A 16778-nucleotide genomic window follows, 5' to 3' on the forward strand; every position below is an offset into this window, starting at 1 on the left:
GGCTGGGGCCAGAGAGGGCTGCAGAGAAAGGCAGTCACCACACTCCCTATCCCCAGCTCAGTCTCGCTCCTGAGATCCAGCAGGCTTCTCTCCCCAACTCTGCAGGAGCCAAAGCCTCTCGCCCTTCCCTCTGCCCTGGCCCCACTTTCCAAAGTCAGAGCCCAAGGTATTTGCCCCCATGACTTCCAGCCCTTATGCTTTTCTTACAGTACCTGGAATCAAACTCAGGACCCTGTGCTTGCCAGGCAGGCACTTGTGCCTCTGAGCTACATCCCTGGCACACACTGCCCACCTTCTACCCTGTCCATTCTCGCTTCAGTCCTACCTCTGGACCCCAGGTGACAGACCTCTGCCTCCTTCCCTCTTTTCTTCCAAACCTCCAACTCCCAATCCTCATCAGCCCCCAACCCCTTATCCCTGTCCACCCCTGTGCTTCCCCAACTCCTGCACCCAGTGACCAAGCCCTAGCCCTTACCACCAAATCCCACTGTAAGAGGTCAGACAGTCCTCGCCTCCCCTCTCCAGACAGGCCTCAGGGGGCTTCCAGGTACCCCAGCTGCATCACGTGGGTCAGTGTTGACAGTGGACTGAAAAAGGACCTAGTGCTTCCAGTAATAGGCTGAGTCCTCTGATCATTCAGGGGCCCTGGAGGACATGGGTTGGAGCAGGGATAAGGAGCCAGGACCCCGACCCAAGAGCCTGCAGCTGCTGGGCTGCTGACCGATCAGGCATCTTAAGACAGGCTTACCACAGGCCCCGCCCCAGGGTGGGGCGCTCTGTGCAGCCCAGGAGGCCGGCAGGCAGGAGCTTGCTGGGAGTGACCAGGGCAGCAGGGCTCAACTCCTTCCACCCAGGGCCTGGGGGCCACAGCCCTGCTTGGGAAGATGCAAATGACATCAAATCTTGAATGTGCACCTATTTGTCCCCGGAAATAGGGCTCCCTCTCACCCTCTTCCTGCCCTACAGTCAGCATCAGAATTCCGTGGGGTGTTATTCAGACGGCAGGCCCCATCTCCAGTGTTTCTCCCTCAGTGGAGCTGGCACATAGCCTGGGAATCTGCATTTCTAGCTGATGTTGAGGGTCCAGGGACCCTTGCTGAGCGCTGCTGCTTGGAGTGGAGCATCTTCGGTGCCCAGAGCCCTGCCCGGGCCCATCAGCCTGAATGAGATGCCCCAAAGGGCTTGCTCACTGGTTGGCTGCTGAGACCCTCAGACCCCTCGAGCTCCACCCAGCAGGTGCTCCATAAATACCTGATCAGCCGTGACCAGCTTCTTAGCACAGGCGCGTGGGAGGGGAGCCGGCCCTGCAGCGCAGGAGCGCGGGCTGGATGTATTAGGTACATGCTCGTGCCCCATGAGCTGGGTTTTACACAAGTGTTCACACTGAATCCTGAGCAGGCTGGCACAGAGCAGGGCTTGGCAGCATCTGTGGTCAGGGATGGGGCTGGGCCTGGCACTAGAGTCGGTCTGGCCTTCATGGCTGAGATGTCACGCTGCCCTGAGGCCCTCAGCTGACTGTCACAGCTCTGTCAAGGCAGGAATGACGAATGGCTGAATGAACACATGAACGCAGACTCCAGAAAAGGGAAAAGGTGTCCAAGAGGGCTGAGCAAAATGCTACAAACTCGGTGGCTTGAAACAAAAGGCACTCAGCCAGGCATGGTGGCATATACCTGGGACCCCAGCACTTTGGGAGGCTGAGGCAGGAGGATCACAAGCAAGCGCCCAGCATCAAGAGATAGGTTAGTGGCTTGGGAGACTCTATCGCAAAACTGAATAAAAAGGGGGTGGGGATGAAGGTCATTCTGAACGCCCTAGCTTCAATTCCCAGGACCGAAGAAACAAAAATCCAAATGGAAATACCAACCAGGTACTTATTCTTGGCTTGGGAGGTCAGAATTCTAAGGTCAAGGAGTGGGCAGGGCTGAGCTCCCTTGGGAGGTGCCAGGGGATGGCCCTCTGCCCCTTCCAGCTTCTGGGGGCTGCTGTGCTCCCTGACTGTGGCCACATCACTCTCGTCCCTGCCTCCTTCCCCAGAGCTCACCATGCTGAGCTCCTAGGAGGCGCCCGGTGGTGCCTTGAACCCCCAGTGGTCCCAGTGGGACAGTGGTGCAGGCACCAGCAGTGGTCAGAGCCGCCTGGCAGCGAGGCAGACATGCATGCTAGGCCTTGGGAATATGGCCCTGGGTGGAGCGGAGGTGTGGGGGGCTGGGGCCCCGGGCGGGCGCATATGATGTTCACACAGCCACAGGCTTCCCAGCAGCTACGCCGCTCACTCTTCCCCCAGAGCGGGCCCTGTGAGAGGCGCCGAGGAGCCCTGCACCAGGGCTGGGGCTTTGTTCTCCTTAATCTGGCTCAGGGGTGTGGGCACGGCCCTGTCACTGCCCAGGCTCCCTCATTAGCTGCCCATTAATGTGCATGACTTAGAAATTGGCCACTGGACCGTGAAATTCCAGGCAATGGGGAAACCTCTTAATTCCGAGGGGCTTTGATATCCGCCCCTTGCAGGTGGCATCACAGCGCTCTGTGACCTTTCCCGTGGCCCCCTACACTCAGCCCAGCCCAGCAGGCCTGGCACCAGCTCTAGTGTGGAAGGCAGGCAAGGGGGTGCAAAGGGGCCCTGGGACCACCCAGGTAGGGGCACACAGCACCTGCTCAGGAGCACCCTGCACCATACTGCCACCTCCATTCTGCATTCCCTGTGGATCAGGGGCTCCTGGGGACCGCTCCTTCCTGCCCACAGAGTGTATCAGGGAACACCCAGAGACTGTCAAAGGGCTCTTTCCCAACTGTGCTCATACCCTTTAGGAAGTTCTGGGTCAGAGGGCAGGCAGGACTCTGCAGCCAGCACCAGGAGAACAGAAGCCTTGTCCCTGGCTGCTTCTGTGACACCTATGATGATGGTCCTTCCTTTCTGGGGCTGCCGGGTGGAGCTGCTGGGAAGGCTGCTGCTGCGTGGGGCTGCGTGGGGAGGCTGCATGCTGGGAACTGCATGCCTGCTGTTGCTGTTGAAGCAGTAGTACACACCACCTTCCCCTGTATGTGTCTTGTCTTCTAGCCTCTGCCCAGCTGGAATCTTCTAGAATGTCTGTGGAACCGCAGCTGCTCCAGGACTCTAGGGGTCCTTCTCAGCTGCCATGCCCGCCCCTCCCTGGAGTCCCAGAGTAACGGGTTACGGCAAGGTGGGAAATCCTGTCTTGCTCCCCACGGAAGCCTGGCGGCCTAGAGACGCTCTCAGAGCTGTGTCCTGAGCTGGCAGGGCTCTGGCAGGCCCTCCACGCCTCAGCCCAGTCAGGCCTGCTCTGCAGCTTTCAAGCCTGGCGTGGCCCCCGAGCAGCTTGGCAGATGCACTCAAGGAGCAGAGTAAGGCATCCGTGTCCTGCTGTGCTGGGGCCCCTGCACTCTGGAGCGCGGGGGCCCCGTCAGCAGCCGCTCACCCAGGCCCCGAAGTCTTCCCATGGGCATGCATGCCACCTCAGGGATCGAGAAGCCCAGCATGGTCAGCACATGAGCGCCCAAGATGTCCTCGTCCCCACCGGCTGAGCTTGTAAGAATGTGAACTAACATAAAGCTCTTCCCGGCCAAAGGCCTCTGAGTTACCCAGGTGGGTGAATGTCATCAATGTCCTGGGAGCAGGACACCAGGGTCAGAGGTCAGAGAAGAAAGGCAATGTGCAGACAGCGGGGTGGGTGTGGGGGAAGACAGGAAGGGGCCGAGAGCCGAGTCTCAGCAGCTGCTGGGCTGGGGAGGTAGGAAGCAGATTCTTCTGCACAGCCTACTGGGGGACGAGCACACGGACTTCTGCCAGTGAGATCACTGTCAGGCTCCCAACGTGCCCAAATATGAAGCAATCGTGTTGTTCTGAGCCCTTGGGGAGCCTACAGGGCCCTGTGTCCCAGGCCTACCTGAGGGACCGAGCCGTGGGCTCCCACCCCCACGGCCCTCCCATCCCGCCTCTGGCACGGCTGTTGCAGGAGCCCCAACCTGAAGGGTAGGAGAGCACGGGCGCCTCCTCACAGCCCCTCTGCACCTGGCCCTCCAGCCTGCTGGAGCGGGTGGGCTGGCAGGGCACAGAGGAGCAACAGGGTCTGCATCCACTGGCTCCCAACCCCTGGGATGGTCGCTCAGGCTGGGGCCTGAGGGTCCAGAGCACCTCCCTGGTCTCCACCCCAGGGCCGCCTGGGAGCCACCTGCTCATGTCCCCTGGGTGGGGGCGGGGGTACCTGTGTGCACTTGAGAGGACGGGAGAACTGGCGTGAAACTGTCTTGACCGTAACCTGCCAAGTATAATTTGTCAAGTTATACCGACGATGTTATACGACTGCCTCCGCTAATTCCAGAGCACTTCCCACCCCCCGAAAGAAAGCGCCTAGCCTGGCCCGGCAGCGAGCCCCCTGCTGTGTCCTTGGGTCTGTCTGCCCTGGACATGCGGGAACACGTTCATACGAGATGTGGCCTCTGCATCACGCCTTCTCAGCCCTCTCCCCCACAGCAGGGGGCGCAGGTCTCCAGAGGCCACGGCACCCAGATGGCCGTGTGGCTCTGCCCCGTGGCCACTGTGCACACCCTGGCTGTGAACTTTGTCCCGGAGGTTTCTGACTGTCTGCTCATTTTCATTTCCCTGAAAACATGCCCAAGAGTGGAGCTACTGGTTTCCATGGTAACATCACCCCCAAGGAGCCCTCCCAATGAGTAGGTGACTGGGCGAGAAGCCCCGAGGTATGTCTTTCCACAACAGCCTCCTGCAATGCCTGTATCCCCAGCTCATGAAACCAGTCTTCTCTATTAAGATCTACTTGGAAGCGCATTTTAAAAACAATCCAGGATTGTGCCACTTCTCTGGAAGTGTCTGCTTGGCATGCACACGGACAGGCAGCCTGCCCTCCAAGAAGTCCTGCTCTCCATTCTGCATCCAGCTGATCCGGGTCAAGGGCCCTCTGGCTGGTGGGCTTCCTCTGCCAGCCAGGGTCAGTGAAAGCTGCCCAGCATGGAAGGCCTCAGGGTGCAGGCCAGGCCAGCTCAGGATCACCTCCACGACGCAGACCTAGAGCCCCAGAAGCCCCCTGATCTTGGCCCACTCCCATAAGCAGGTGCCCAGCAGGTGCCACTGCAGTTGCTGCCAGGGAGGCTTCCATGGTCTGTCCTTGTGGGCAGTGCCCCGAATGACGGAGCAGGTCATGCGCTTACGCACAAGCGTGGGCAGAGAAAGGCCTGGACACAACTGTCCCCTCCACAGGACAGCCTGAAGGTGGGCCAGGGCACACTGCCATGTCACCACTAGTGTTTCATTCCATGCAGCTTCGCCAAGGTCCCTGCAGCCAAGATGAGACGACGACGGGGAGGCCTCTCGCCTCGGGGGCCCTGTGGCTGTGGCTTTATGCTGGCTCTTCCGTGGTCCCGAGAGATGCAGCTGTTCACTAGGACAGACAACAGGTGTCCACGACAGGGGCAAGTGGGGCCCCTGAAAAGCAGGGGTTGCAGGGTGGACCCAGGTGACAACATGCTGCAGTGAGGAGACACGACCCACTCTCAGACTGCCACCCGCCCTTCTCACTGCTGTGACTCGCCTGGCCCTGTGTGAGGGGTGCACTAGTCACCCAGCTGTTACAGTGCTCGGGAGCCTACAGAGGCCCACGCCTGTGGAGGCCTCGCAGGAGGACAGGGATCCCCGGCGAACTGCCCCTCCTTTGGGCAGTACAAGCCACATTCAGATCCATGGCCCTCTGCTGACAGTGCGCACTGTGCCCCGTGCCTGACGCTGGTCTCCTCAGGGTTGTGGTGACAGATAGTGAATGCTTTGTAAGTTCTCAGGCACATAAAGTCCCACAGAAAACAGCGGCCACTAGTGAAACCAGTACTGCGTGGACCGATGGCACCTGCCAACTGCGTAGAGCCACAAGGACGAGGCTGCCCTCTCCACTGACTTCTTCATGACTTGCTGTCACAGATACCCCCCCGGGCCCCTACCCTTCCTGCGTGTGCCTCAGCAGCTGGCCAGTGGACACACAGAGCACGCCTGACAGGCAGGGACGAGACAGGAACAGACCAGTGCAGACCTGGCAATGGTTTCTCGGACACAACCCAAAGAAACTAAGGGAACAACAAAATCCCAAGATTTTATGTCTCAAGGGATACCATCAAGAAAGGGAACAGGCAATCCAGAGAATGAGAGAAAATATTCCAAGTTTGCTAAGGGATTTTTTTCTGAAATACAGTACATAATGAATTCTTATTACTTAAGAATAAAGATGTAAATAATCCAATTAAAAGAGGGCTACACTGCTCTGAAAAGAAAACAAACCATAAACGGCCACTGATAACCTCCAACATCAAGGGGACTGTGTTACAGCTCTAAAAGAATCGCCTGATGAATGCACAAAAGATGTTCTGATTCAGTCTTTTTTTTGTATTAGTCTTTAAGGAAATGCAAATCAAACCACACTGATGCCACTTCACCCTGGAGAGGAGGCTTTAACTAGAAAATGAGAAAATAACAGAGCCGGGGAGGGTGTGGGGAAACTGGCCTCTCACGTGAGGGATCCACGTTCCAGCAAGCACGGAAAGGGTGCAGCCACCTCGGAGCCAGGGTCAGCAGCTCCTCAGACAGGTGACTTGGATCATCCATCACGCCTGCGTGAAAATGCACACAGGATCCGTGGGGCAGCCTGCTGCACATGAGCTGGGGGAGGGCCACCCACAGCGATGGAGAAGCAAGACGTGCTCCACCCGTGCAACCACGTTCAGCCCCGGGAGGAGCGAGCACTGGCCCATGACAGGCCAGGCCACGCCGAGCCTGACGGCCCGAGTAGAGAAGACAGCAGCCGCAAGGGCACACATGCCTGGCGCAGCAGGCAGAGACCAGGAGACTGGCTGCCAGCCCTGGTGGGTGGGGACAGAAGGGGCGACCGTGCTGATGGGCCTGGGGGTGCTCTGGAAGTCCTGAAGATGTTCTGGAATTAGGTGGTGAGTGACGATGGCCGCACAATCCACTAAGCACATGAACACTGAGCTGTGCATGTTTTAAATGGAAATGTCTATAACTCAGTAAAGAAACACCTTAGCTGGCTAATTCAGAACTCCTTCCACGCTGTCTCAGACACATGGGCAGGCAGAAGAGGAGCCATTACACCGCACTCTCCAGCGTCATACATGTAATGCATATTTATTGAAAATTTTCTTCACCAACAATGGTGAAACCAAGATCCCAAATTACAAAACATGGTGGCAGTTGATACTTATAAAAATAAAGCAAAGGTCTATGTTCACAGAATTGTGCAAGTTAGCTCTCAGTCTGCCTCTCATCACAAGGGAGAGAACGCATCTGGGACTCTTCATGGTGGACTAGTACAAAACTGCATTCCACTGACAAAAAAAATAGCTTTGCTTCCAAATAGCATGTCTTTAAAGTGACTTTCCCAACAATAAATATAGAAAACAGCCTACAACAAGCATATCTTAACTTGGTCAAGGCTGTTTCTTTTATTTAAAAAGTTCACACTCCCTCGCTGGGCAGAGGCCAGCAGCCTCCAATGTCTGTCTTTGGTTCACTCAGCCGCTGCGTGATACTGCTCCAGGCTGAGCTTGAGTCCTCCTTGCTGGGTCCTTGGCTGCGACGCATTTCAAGATGGACTTTAGGCCTGGGCACCTCACAGGCGGAGGCCGTGCAGAGCCAACAGCCAGAGCCACAGCTGCAGAGAGGATCCTCCTGGAAAGCCCTCGAAGGCTCTGCTTGTTCAGCAGAGTCATCCTCAAAGGCCGCTGCGGGCGTCACACGGACGGGGTCTTGGGCAGGTGAACCTGCTGCATGAGCTGTGGGCGCTTCACCCTGGGCTTCCTCCGCTTCGGCCTGCTCTTGGCCTTGTTGATTTGTACCACAAAGAAGGCCAGCACCACCATGGCTCCCAGGAAGGCGAAGACAGGGATGGTCTGGCCCACCTCCTGGTTGTAGCGGCCAGGCATGATCCCTGAGAAGGGACAGGGAATGGTCAATGTCAGTGCCACCACCACTACCATGGCCTCTACAAGTCCCAAACTGCCAGACACTAAAAGCCAGCTGCTTTCACTACTCAGCCTTGCAGCAAAAATGTCACTTTAAACCTTGGTCTCAACAACCAGGCCAGCAACACAGTGTGGGTGACAGCAGTCTGCTGCATCCTCATTGGAGGGGTAGGGGTGGGGCTCCTGCGGACACAGGCCCTCCTCCTGTCACGGACAGCCTCCAACAGGGAGGCCCAGAGAAGCATTTTATTTTCCCAAAGCCAACAGGAGGTTAAGTCTCAATGCAGGAAGAGGGACATGCCGAGGTCCTACTTTAGCTGAGCAGCAGGAAGGAAGCGGTAGGGAGGGCCACATGCCATGTCCCCTGCTGGTCAGCCCTCTTTGGATGCAGCATGTGGCCATCAGAGGACCCTTGGATGGAGTGCCAGGGACTGTATCTGAGCCACACCGAGGGTTTCGGAGCTCACTACCATCAGTGCTGCTGTGACGTACACATGAGGCCCTCAGCAGTTCCCAGGTTGCGCTGCAGAGCTGGGGTAACCCTTCCTGCCATTACCGAATCCCAGAGCAACTGCTAGGGATCTGTGAGCCTCTTGGGAACACTGTAGTGGTGTCCAGCACAGATGGGCTGCCCACACTCGCTGGAGTCACTGGGTACCAACTGTCTCAGCTACACAAGAACCTGGCTCACATGGTCGGCTTGGGCCAAGACAGTCTCTGTGGGGGTGGGGTGGGGGGTGGGGGTGGGGGTGTGGCAGGGAAGTACATCACCCCAAGTCACAGGCCAGCTTTATCGAGTGCTAGCCCAGGCAGCTAGGACAGAGAACCACAGACCTTGGGACTCAGCAAGGCCACTGAAAAACTGTCAGAGGACAGGCATTCACTGGGCCTAATACATGAGTGCAAAAGTTACAGTGTGCAAGTTACTCCAGAAAACTTTAAATGTATCACCCAGCTAAATAAAAAAAAAAAAAAAAAAAGAAATTTGAAAGTCTACACAGAATTTTCCTATAGAAATGAGGTCTTCATTTTGACCTGCCTTGGCCCTGCTGATTTATGTTACACAAAGTCAGAACAGCCACGATCCTGACAGGATCATGTCACGCTGGCCCACTCCTGAGGGACAAATGGAATGACTTAGCACAGTGACGAAGCTCCTCAGCTCACCTCCAGGAATGTCCCAGGCACTACTTTCTCCAGGGGATAAGGGTCTCACTTGAGGGCGATTCGATCGAAAGTTGGGTAACACCACCTTGTCCAGGTCGATGGAGAGCAACTTTTGATGTTTCCAAAGATTACTTCGGAGAAATGGGATTAAAACAAAATACAGATAAGCAACTGTACCAGCCTGGGAAGCTTAGCAATGCCTAAGAACCAGCACGTGATCCAGAGGGCACCTTGAGGTACCTCCGTACCTACTGGCCTCAGCACCACAGTGTAGCAAGGGGGTGCCCCCAGGGCCCAGGCAGAAATGTCCAAGTGCATGCTTCCAGAAGAGACCGTCCCACTGGGTTTATAACAGTGCCAATGGCAGCTCACTGCCAGAACCACTGCCAAGCAACCTGAGAGGACAGTTGGGGTGCATGGAGGGGCTGAAGCCTGGTGAGTGACATGGGCTGTGACTCTCTTTGCGGTGACAGAGTTATCACAGTTGGTTTCTGATAAGCACAAAGCAAAGCTGGAAAAGGGAGTAGGTGGGTGCTGGGAACCAGACACCAGGGTGTCCTCAGGAAGTCGCTGTCTGGATGAGAGCAGGTCAGCCCCCTGAAACAAAGCAGTGCAGTGTGAGCACGCGTGCAGAACTCGTGCTCACGCACCTGTGGCGCCTGTGTGCCCTGTGAAAGCTGTTAACCCTTCATCTGGCACCTGGTTGGGCCAATGTGCCAAGAACTGCAGCACCCACAGCAGTGGCGGCAGGCAGCTTGGGCACATGCTGTGGTCAGAGTGAAGGGTACAATGGAAATCCGTGGGGAAACGTGCAAGCGAGGGTGGCCCTGTCTGTGCTGTTTATTTGCCAGGACACTGCTGGCACGTGCCCTTTGCCTTGGTCAGAGGAAGGCAAAGATGCCAGTCCTGTCAGTAGCAACCAGGGTGGAGTGCACACCTGGCTGTCCGTGGGGAGGCTGCTGGCAGGAGGGGAGCAGCTGCCAAGGCTCCAGCTGACTGCGCCTTGAGAACTGCCGCTGGACTGCGGCCAGGCCCACTTCAGGGGCCCTGATCTCACAGTGTGGGCTAATCGGCTGGAAAACTCAACCGACAATGGAGAGCGAGGCGATCAAATGGCAGGCAAGCTTCCGAGGCCAAAGCCAGCCACAAGGAACACACTGGCCTCCCAACAGTGCTGTCCACTCCAACTGTCTGGTGACGGCACTTGCTGCTGGAGCGGCGTGTGCTGCCACCTGAGAATTTCACAGCACATGATAGAAACCGAGGGTCTATCCAAGCACAGGCCCTTCCAGGGTGACACTAAGTACGGACACCCGACAGCTAGTGAAATCCCAGAAAGTCTGTAATTTCAAAACATGGAGCTTTGCCTTCAGCATAGCCCCCGGCTGCCTGTAGCAGTCTAAAGCTGGTCTCAAAATGTCTTCTAGAGATTCAGAATATGCTTCGACCTAGGTCTCTGAGGACTGAGAATACTTTTCAACAAGATGTGAAATGTGAGATAAATGTGAAATGTGGCAGTGTATTAAGAAGAAGGAATTATTGAAAATGACAGGCAAAATCAAATGTTGGGAGCAGTACATTATCTACATCCTTGCTGGGCTCAGCTTTTGATGGTCTGTTTGATGTGGACAGATGGGTTGCAAAGGATGCTGTTATCTCTCTTAGTCTTGGAAAACACTGCAGAGCATAATTTGTTCCCTGGAACATTAGCAAACACTGTCCTTTGGGTAGAAATTGCTGACCATGTTGAATTTAAGGTCTGATCTGCATGCAAGGATAATAGTAGGTCATGAATAAACAGGATGCAAAAATGGAAATGTATCCAAAGCTTCAAATGATAGGATATTAACTGGAAAGGAAAAGTACTCAATAATTAAAAGTTCACCAAGACAATTGCTTCTGCCAAGACAACGTGATGTCCAGCATATTCTAACTGTAGGCATCTGGTCACCAATTGGTGTAGTTGGCTCTTTTGGTCCAAGGGGACAGTAAAACCAGGAATGCTTCAATGTCTTCCCCCAGCATCCTCCTCCCTGTCACAGTGTGGATGGCTGCTGTCTGTCCATGGCCATGCCAGGCCTGTCCATCACGGACCCAGACAAAACGGCAGCCTCAAGAGCAGGGAAAGGCAGCAGGCAGGGGACCTCTCCAGAGGGCACTGATGGCTAGGTGTATCTGTGGCGGATCCAGACAGCAAAGGCCGGCAGATGAGCCCACAGACCCTGGGATGCCTGGCCCCTGCTTTACCATGCCAGGAGAAGCCCCCATTCACCTCAGGTGCCTTGCTTGAAAGACAAAAGGTGAATTCAGACACAACCGGCTTGACTTGGCTGAAGAGAACAGAAGCAGCAGCAGTACCAGCAACAGCAGCAGTAATTCAAGTTTTAGCAACCAAAGGAAAATGATGCAAATCGAGAGGTTGGCTTGGACAGTGACCACAGACACCCTAGGCAGTGGCGTAACTAAGCACAGCATCCCTCAGCTCCCCAGCAGGCAGCCGCTGCTGCTCGGTGGCAGCACAGCTGGAGCACGGCCTTCAAATATGGGCTGGTGCTCTAAGCACTCACTCCTTTGTGCAGAACACCGCCAAAGAGCATGCTGCTCAAGGTCACAAGGGGGGTTCACTAGGTTCACTAATTTAAATAACCAGAAAATGATAAGCCAGAAGATTTGATTATTCAATAATAATGCCAATACAACTCCATTCTCTAGTAAAAAATATGAGTCATAAACCCTTTGGAAGGAGACAGAAGTGCAGTCAGACACTGACCTGGGTGCCGTCTCATTCAAAGGCTGTGGCTTTGCCCAAGATAGGTGTGGACAGGCAGGCAGAGGCCGAGGCTTCGGGGCTCCCAAATGGGCCTCAAGAACCTTGGAGTACCGATGAAGATGGTTTCCTGTGGTCAGCAGCAATGTCGACAAGAAAGGAAACCATCACTGTGTGAACATCCAGGGGAAACGTGGCTACGTGTGCCAGTCTGTGCTTCCTGCTGGGAGCCCTCTGTGCCTTGCCAGTGGCCCCCACAGGCTTCAGGCCCACACTGCATGTGCCGCACGGAGAGCACATATCTTCCCCAGGGACTCAGGAGTGTGGAGAACCCAGCGCGTTTCCCTTGAGACTGGTCATCTGTGTACATGGCACTGGGCACATGCCAGGAGAAGCCCCCATTCACCTCATGCAGCCCTGACCACTACCACACAAGGCCACCTTCAAGATCATGAGGAAATCTTTCTCTTCTGAAACGCTGAATTCTCTGCATGTTCCAAGTCCCCGTTGCTCAGATCTGCCCATGCTACGTTGTACCACTAGCTACATTTGGCTACTGAGCAACGGACAAACGGAGTATAAATGTCTAGATGGCATTTTTGATGTACCGTGCTAAAAGGTGATTACAATGAATTTCAGTTTTCTTTTTAGTTTTTCAAGGTCTGGAGATCTTACAAGTCTGATGGCAAGTTTAAATGACATCATGTTCCTTTCTGGGACAGTGCCTGGAGGAGGAGAGCGTTGGGGCAGGGCTGGCATGGCATCTGTCCTGCTATGTAGAGTGGGAAGAGGCCCCAGGGCACAGCACAGGCCTGAGGTCTGGCTTCCAGCTCCACTGCCTGCCTGCCTGCCTGTGAGCCAGGCAGCTCTTCAGCTCCCATCAGCTCTATGTCTTCATCTGTAAGCTGCACTAAGAGTGTCTACTTTAAAGTGGTGGTGGGAGGTGCTGGTGAGCTAATCCTCAGAAAGCACCCAGCCCAGTGCCTGGTACCAGGGAGGGCCCAAATGTCTGGCAGGTGATTCTGAAGACCCGGAGGCAGCGGTCTCACCTACAAGCATGGCAGGGAGCACAGTCCATCAGTGTCCACTCACCCTGGAAGCAGGAACTGGGCCCCTGCCTGCTCAGCACCAGTAGCCACTAAGAGACACCGAGTGACACTCAGGAACACACTTCCTGAAGCAGCGCTGAGGCCACTCACCTTCCATCCTCTCGGGAGCAGCCAAGCCCACTCCACTGGGAGGGCGCTGCCGGTTCCCCGAGTGGCTGAGGCTGGGGGGGGTGACCCCATATGACGTGTACTGAAGGAGTGCATCCAGGAGCCAAAAGCAGTCTGCAAGGTAAAAGGCATGCTGTTCATGAATCAGGTTTTAGGAAAAGGACTCTCTATAGCAAATGAAAGAAAGCTAGCTCTCTAGAAGACAGGGAAAACAGTATCTAGGACTCAGAAGTGAGGTCAAACTAACTGTGGTCACCCCAGTGCCCTACTCTAATGGAAGCCAACTCTCCACAGCAGGTGCTGCAGCCCTCCCAGGTCAGTGTGCACCAGCACTGGTCAGCAGTAGATGCACTCCCAGTGCCCAGGGTTCCAGGCAGGGCCCTGCCACTGTCACTGGGCTGGGACAACTGTTCTCGGCCCTTCCAAGATCAGGACAGGATGGAATTCAGTGCTGGTGACACTTACTGAGCAAATAACAGCCCAGAGAGCAGGGACACCAAGGAAAAGAGGAGAGAACAGGGCACAACAGAGTCTTTGCTTCTGTCATTGTCCCAGGCGTGCTCCTGGGGACACAAAGTGGATTCACACCATGATACACACTACATGGACATGGGCTCCAGATCGACACAGAGCAGTCATAAATCTGGGAGGGCCATCGAGCGGGGGGCCCAGCCAGAGTGGCTGATTCTCTTCTGGGGACATCTGGGAGCTGAGGCTCCAGGCTGTGCAGAGCCACTGCTGAGCACCCAGACAGCCGCTGCAGTACCGAGCTGGAACTTCACCTCCACACTGCCTCCTCAGCCTGCCACCCAGCACCTCAGCACCACCTCGGCTGGCGTGAGCATCAGGAGAGGGACACACTGCCAAGTGCCTTTCTCTCCCCAAACAGCACTCTGGTCAAGTACATAAAGGCCCCGAAAGACCCTAAAAGCTGCTGTTTCAAATTTAAAGATGAGGACAGTCTCTGAGGTATTTAAAATTTTAACAGACTCTCACCAGATCTTAGATCTTAAAAGACAAGCTAGATGGAAATAAAGCATTAATCTTTCATCTGTGACTTTAACACTCATTTTTGATTTTAAAAAGACCAAGCATATTCTCGGATTCCCCTAAATGCCTGGGGGTTAGTCAACCGCACATTAAAGTCAGAGGCACACCGCTCTCCCGCCCACCCACGCCTGGTTCCCGCAGGGGCCCTTCCCTGCTAGCCCCCACCCAACCCTCCCCGGCAGTTCCTTCAGGTCAGGTTTCGGTTTCGGCTTTGCCAACACCTCACCAGATAAACACACAACACTTTTGTCTTCCTTCACAAAAGTTAGGAAATTCAACAGCCTGTTTCCAGGCCCCAATCCCCACATTTGGAAGCTGCACCAAAAGGCTGCAAACAAGGTGCAGAAGACACACGCTACACACACCACAGGGACAAGGGCTCCAGGAAGACGGAGCAGATGAGCTCCAGAGCGCAGGGCACTCTGCCTCCCCGACCCTTACGTGTGCAGCAGAAGTGCCTCACTGACAAAGGCCTCAGCAGCCCCGCCTGGCAGGTCTTGGAGCACTGCGAGGGGAGGGGCCACCAGGCAGTATGGCCTGAAGACTGGCTCAGACCAGAGCAGGTACATGTGTGTCCCCATCACTGCATCCCTGAGGAACTCATGACTCAGTAGGATGAGGGGACCAGGAAAGGCAGAACCTGGGTCACTTGGGTCAAAGCGCATTCAGTGTGGCGACACTGGGCCACTGGCTGCAGGACTGGAGGTGGAGGAAGGCACTGCAGCGTGCAAAGGCAGGCTTGCTGTGCTTAGTAAATGCTATCAAGATGTTCCAAGCATCAAAGCCTCTGGAACTTGCTGAGCTGTCCCTGGCCTGCACGAGCGGGTGTCTGTTTACTCACCAGCACTTCATCACTACTTTTCCCAGCACAAAGGGAAAAAGGGGTCTGTGTGCCCTAGCCACTAAATCCCATTTGCTTTTCTCGTACCTTTCTGTCGGTGACTGTCATCCAAGCAATTAGAGTCTCCATACAGCACAATCCGGCCTCCACCCTCAGCTGCAATCTGATAAAGGCCCAAAATGGGGACATTTTCAACAACCGCTGTCTCTTGCTTTAACACCTCCAACCCTGAAACAACACAATGCAGCAATGAGCTTGTGCACTGAGGAACGATTCCTCAGTTGCCCCCTGAGATTTAATCCAAAGGTCCAGAAAAACAAACAAACAAAAAAAGCTAATAGCATTCAATCTACACAGAGCCAACTTCTAGGGCAGAAAAGCGTTATCTTAAGTCTCCTTCATTTTCGTTTTAGCAGAATTCACTTTTGTGTGTGCTGCTACACTTTCTCATTTTCACTTTAAACAGCAACACAGAATATTTACAATCCTAAAGGTGTCACTTCTTCCTTTTCATCCTAAAAAACAAACTTATGTCCTTTCTATTATGCTGAAAGGCCGTCTCTACAGACGGCCAGCCAGCAGCTCTTGCTACACTGAGGTACGCATGGTGGCTGTACAGACACCAGACACCCCAGAGCCTCGGGGTTTTATTGTTAAATGGGAGTACACAGGTAACTGATTTTCAAAATGTACATTCACATATTATTTTCAAGTTAGATTTTAAGAGCTTTACATTAACTTCATAAATATGAACTTCCAATGGCAAAATCTTATTTTTACCTTTGCCCTAACATGTGACACTATCTAAAGTGTTTAACTGAATCAGGAACCGAATGCCACAGCAGCAACTGTCCACACAGAATCCCAGAATTGCGACCCTCAGAGACAACTCTTTCCTTAGTGCTGGCAAACGATGCTCAGCTTAACCAGCAGGACTTTGTGTCAATGACATCTAAACTGCCCATAGCTACGTAACTACAATGCTGCTGCCCGCTGCGAACCACTTCACTAGGCGCTAATGGAAGAAAAGGCATGGTACTCTGGAGGGCAGAAGACCGAGCAGGGGAGAAGGGTGCTGTGTGGTCATCTGGCCTCAGGGCTTGAAGTGGTCTTATTTCTGAAACTAGGTCTTTTCTGACCCAGCACAACCTGGGCTTTCAAAGTTCTACTTTGTACTCAAATGATTATTCATCTTAAAACGAACCCAACTGGTTTTTACTTTCAGGCTATACCAGAGCAACAAAAGAACATACACGTTCTTGTATCTACTTCAGATCTCCTCCCCTCACAGCACCACCACAACCATGAGCTGCCAAGGCAGCAAGCCAGGAGATCACTTTTTAACCCTCGTTCACTGAGCACCAAGTGATGTTACCTGTGAGACCTGCTTTTAGACAGAATCACTGAACCTCAGGGACCCAGGCCAAGAGCTAGAGGACAAGGTCACCACGTGCTTAAAGTTAGCAGACCCCTAGGAACTACAGACCTGCTCATGACTGCTCCTGTTGGACAAAAAGTGCGAGAAAACACTTCCAAGTAATACAAATAAAAGTTCTACCTGGCAAGTGTAAATAGGTAAGCTGAGAAATCCTAAAGCTCCACATTTTCAACTAATAAACTGTCACTTTCAATTGCAGAAAACAGCAACTTTTTTTTATAAATTCAAGGTGAAAACAACAATCTTTACAGAGTCAGAGGCTTGTCATTTGGAAACACACACCATCAACTTGCATGTGTC

At 54.2% G+C, this 16778-nt stretch overlaps 1 protein-coding gene across 4 annotated transcripts in view; it reads right to left on the minus strand.

Annotated features, from left to right (window-relative positions):
* Nucleotides 1–7143: 7143 nt before the first annotated feature.
* Mbtps1 (membrane bound transcription factor peptidase, site 1) overlaps nt 7144–16778 on the minus strand; it is a 50248-nt gene continuing 40613 nt past the window's right edge. For 3 of the 4 annotated variants that reach the window (XM_023706792.1, XM_004646563.2, XM_023706790.1), the window contains 5 exons: nt 15128–15268; nt 13132–13263; nt 11936–12062; nt 9166–9296; nt 7144–7964 (listed from right to left, as the gene is read on the minus strand). In XM_023706792.1, the coding sequence (XP_023562560.1) occupies nt 7768–7964; nt 9166–9296; nt 11936–12062; nt 13132–13263; nt 15128–15268 (728 nt within the window). In that variant the 3' untranslated portion in view covers nt 7144–7767. The remainder of the gene's footprint in view (nt 7965–9165; nt 9297–11935; nt 12063–13131; nt 13264–15127; nt 15269–16778) is intronic. The other variant, XM_023706791.1, reaches the window with a different exon arrangement.

Source organism: Octodon degus, unplaced genomic scaffold (genome assembly GCF_000260255.1).
Source record: "Octodon degus isolate 3935 unplaced genomic scaffold, OctDeg1.0 scaffold00271, whole genome shotgun sequence".
Classification (NCBI taxonomy): Eukaryota; Metazoa; Chordata; class Mammalia; order Rodentia; family Octodontidae; genus Octodon; species Octodon degus.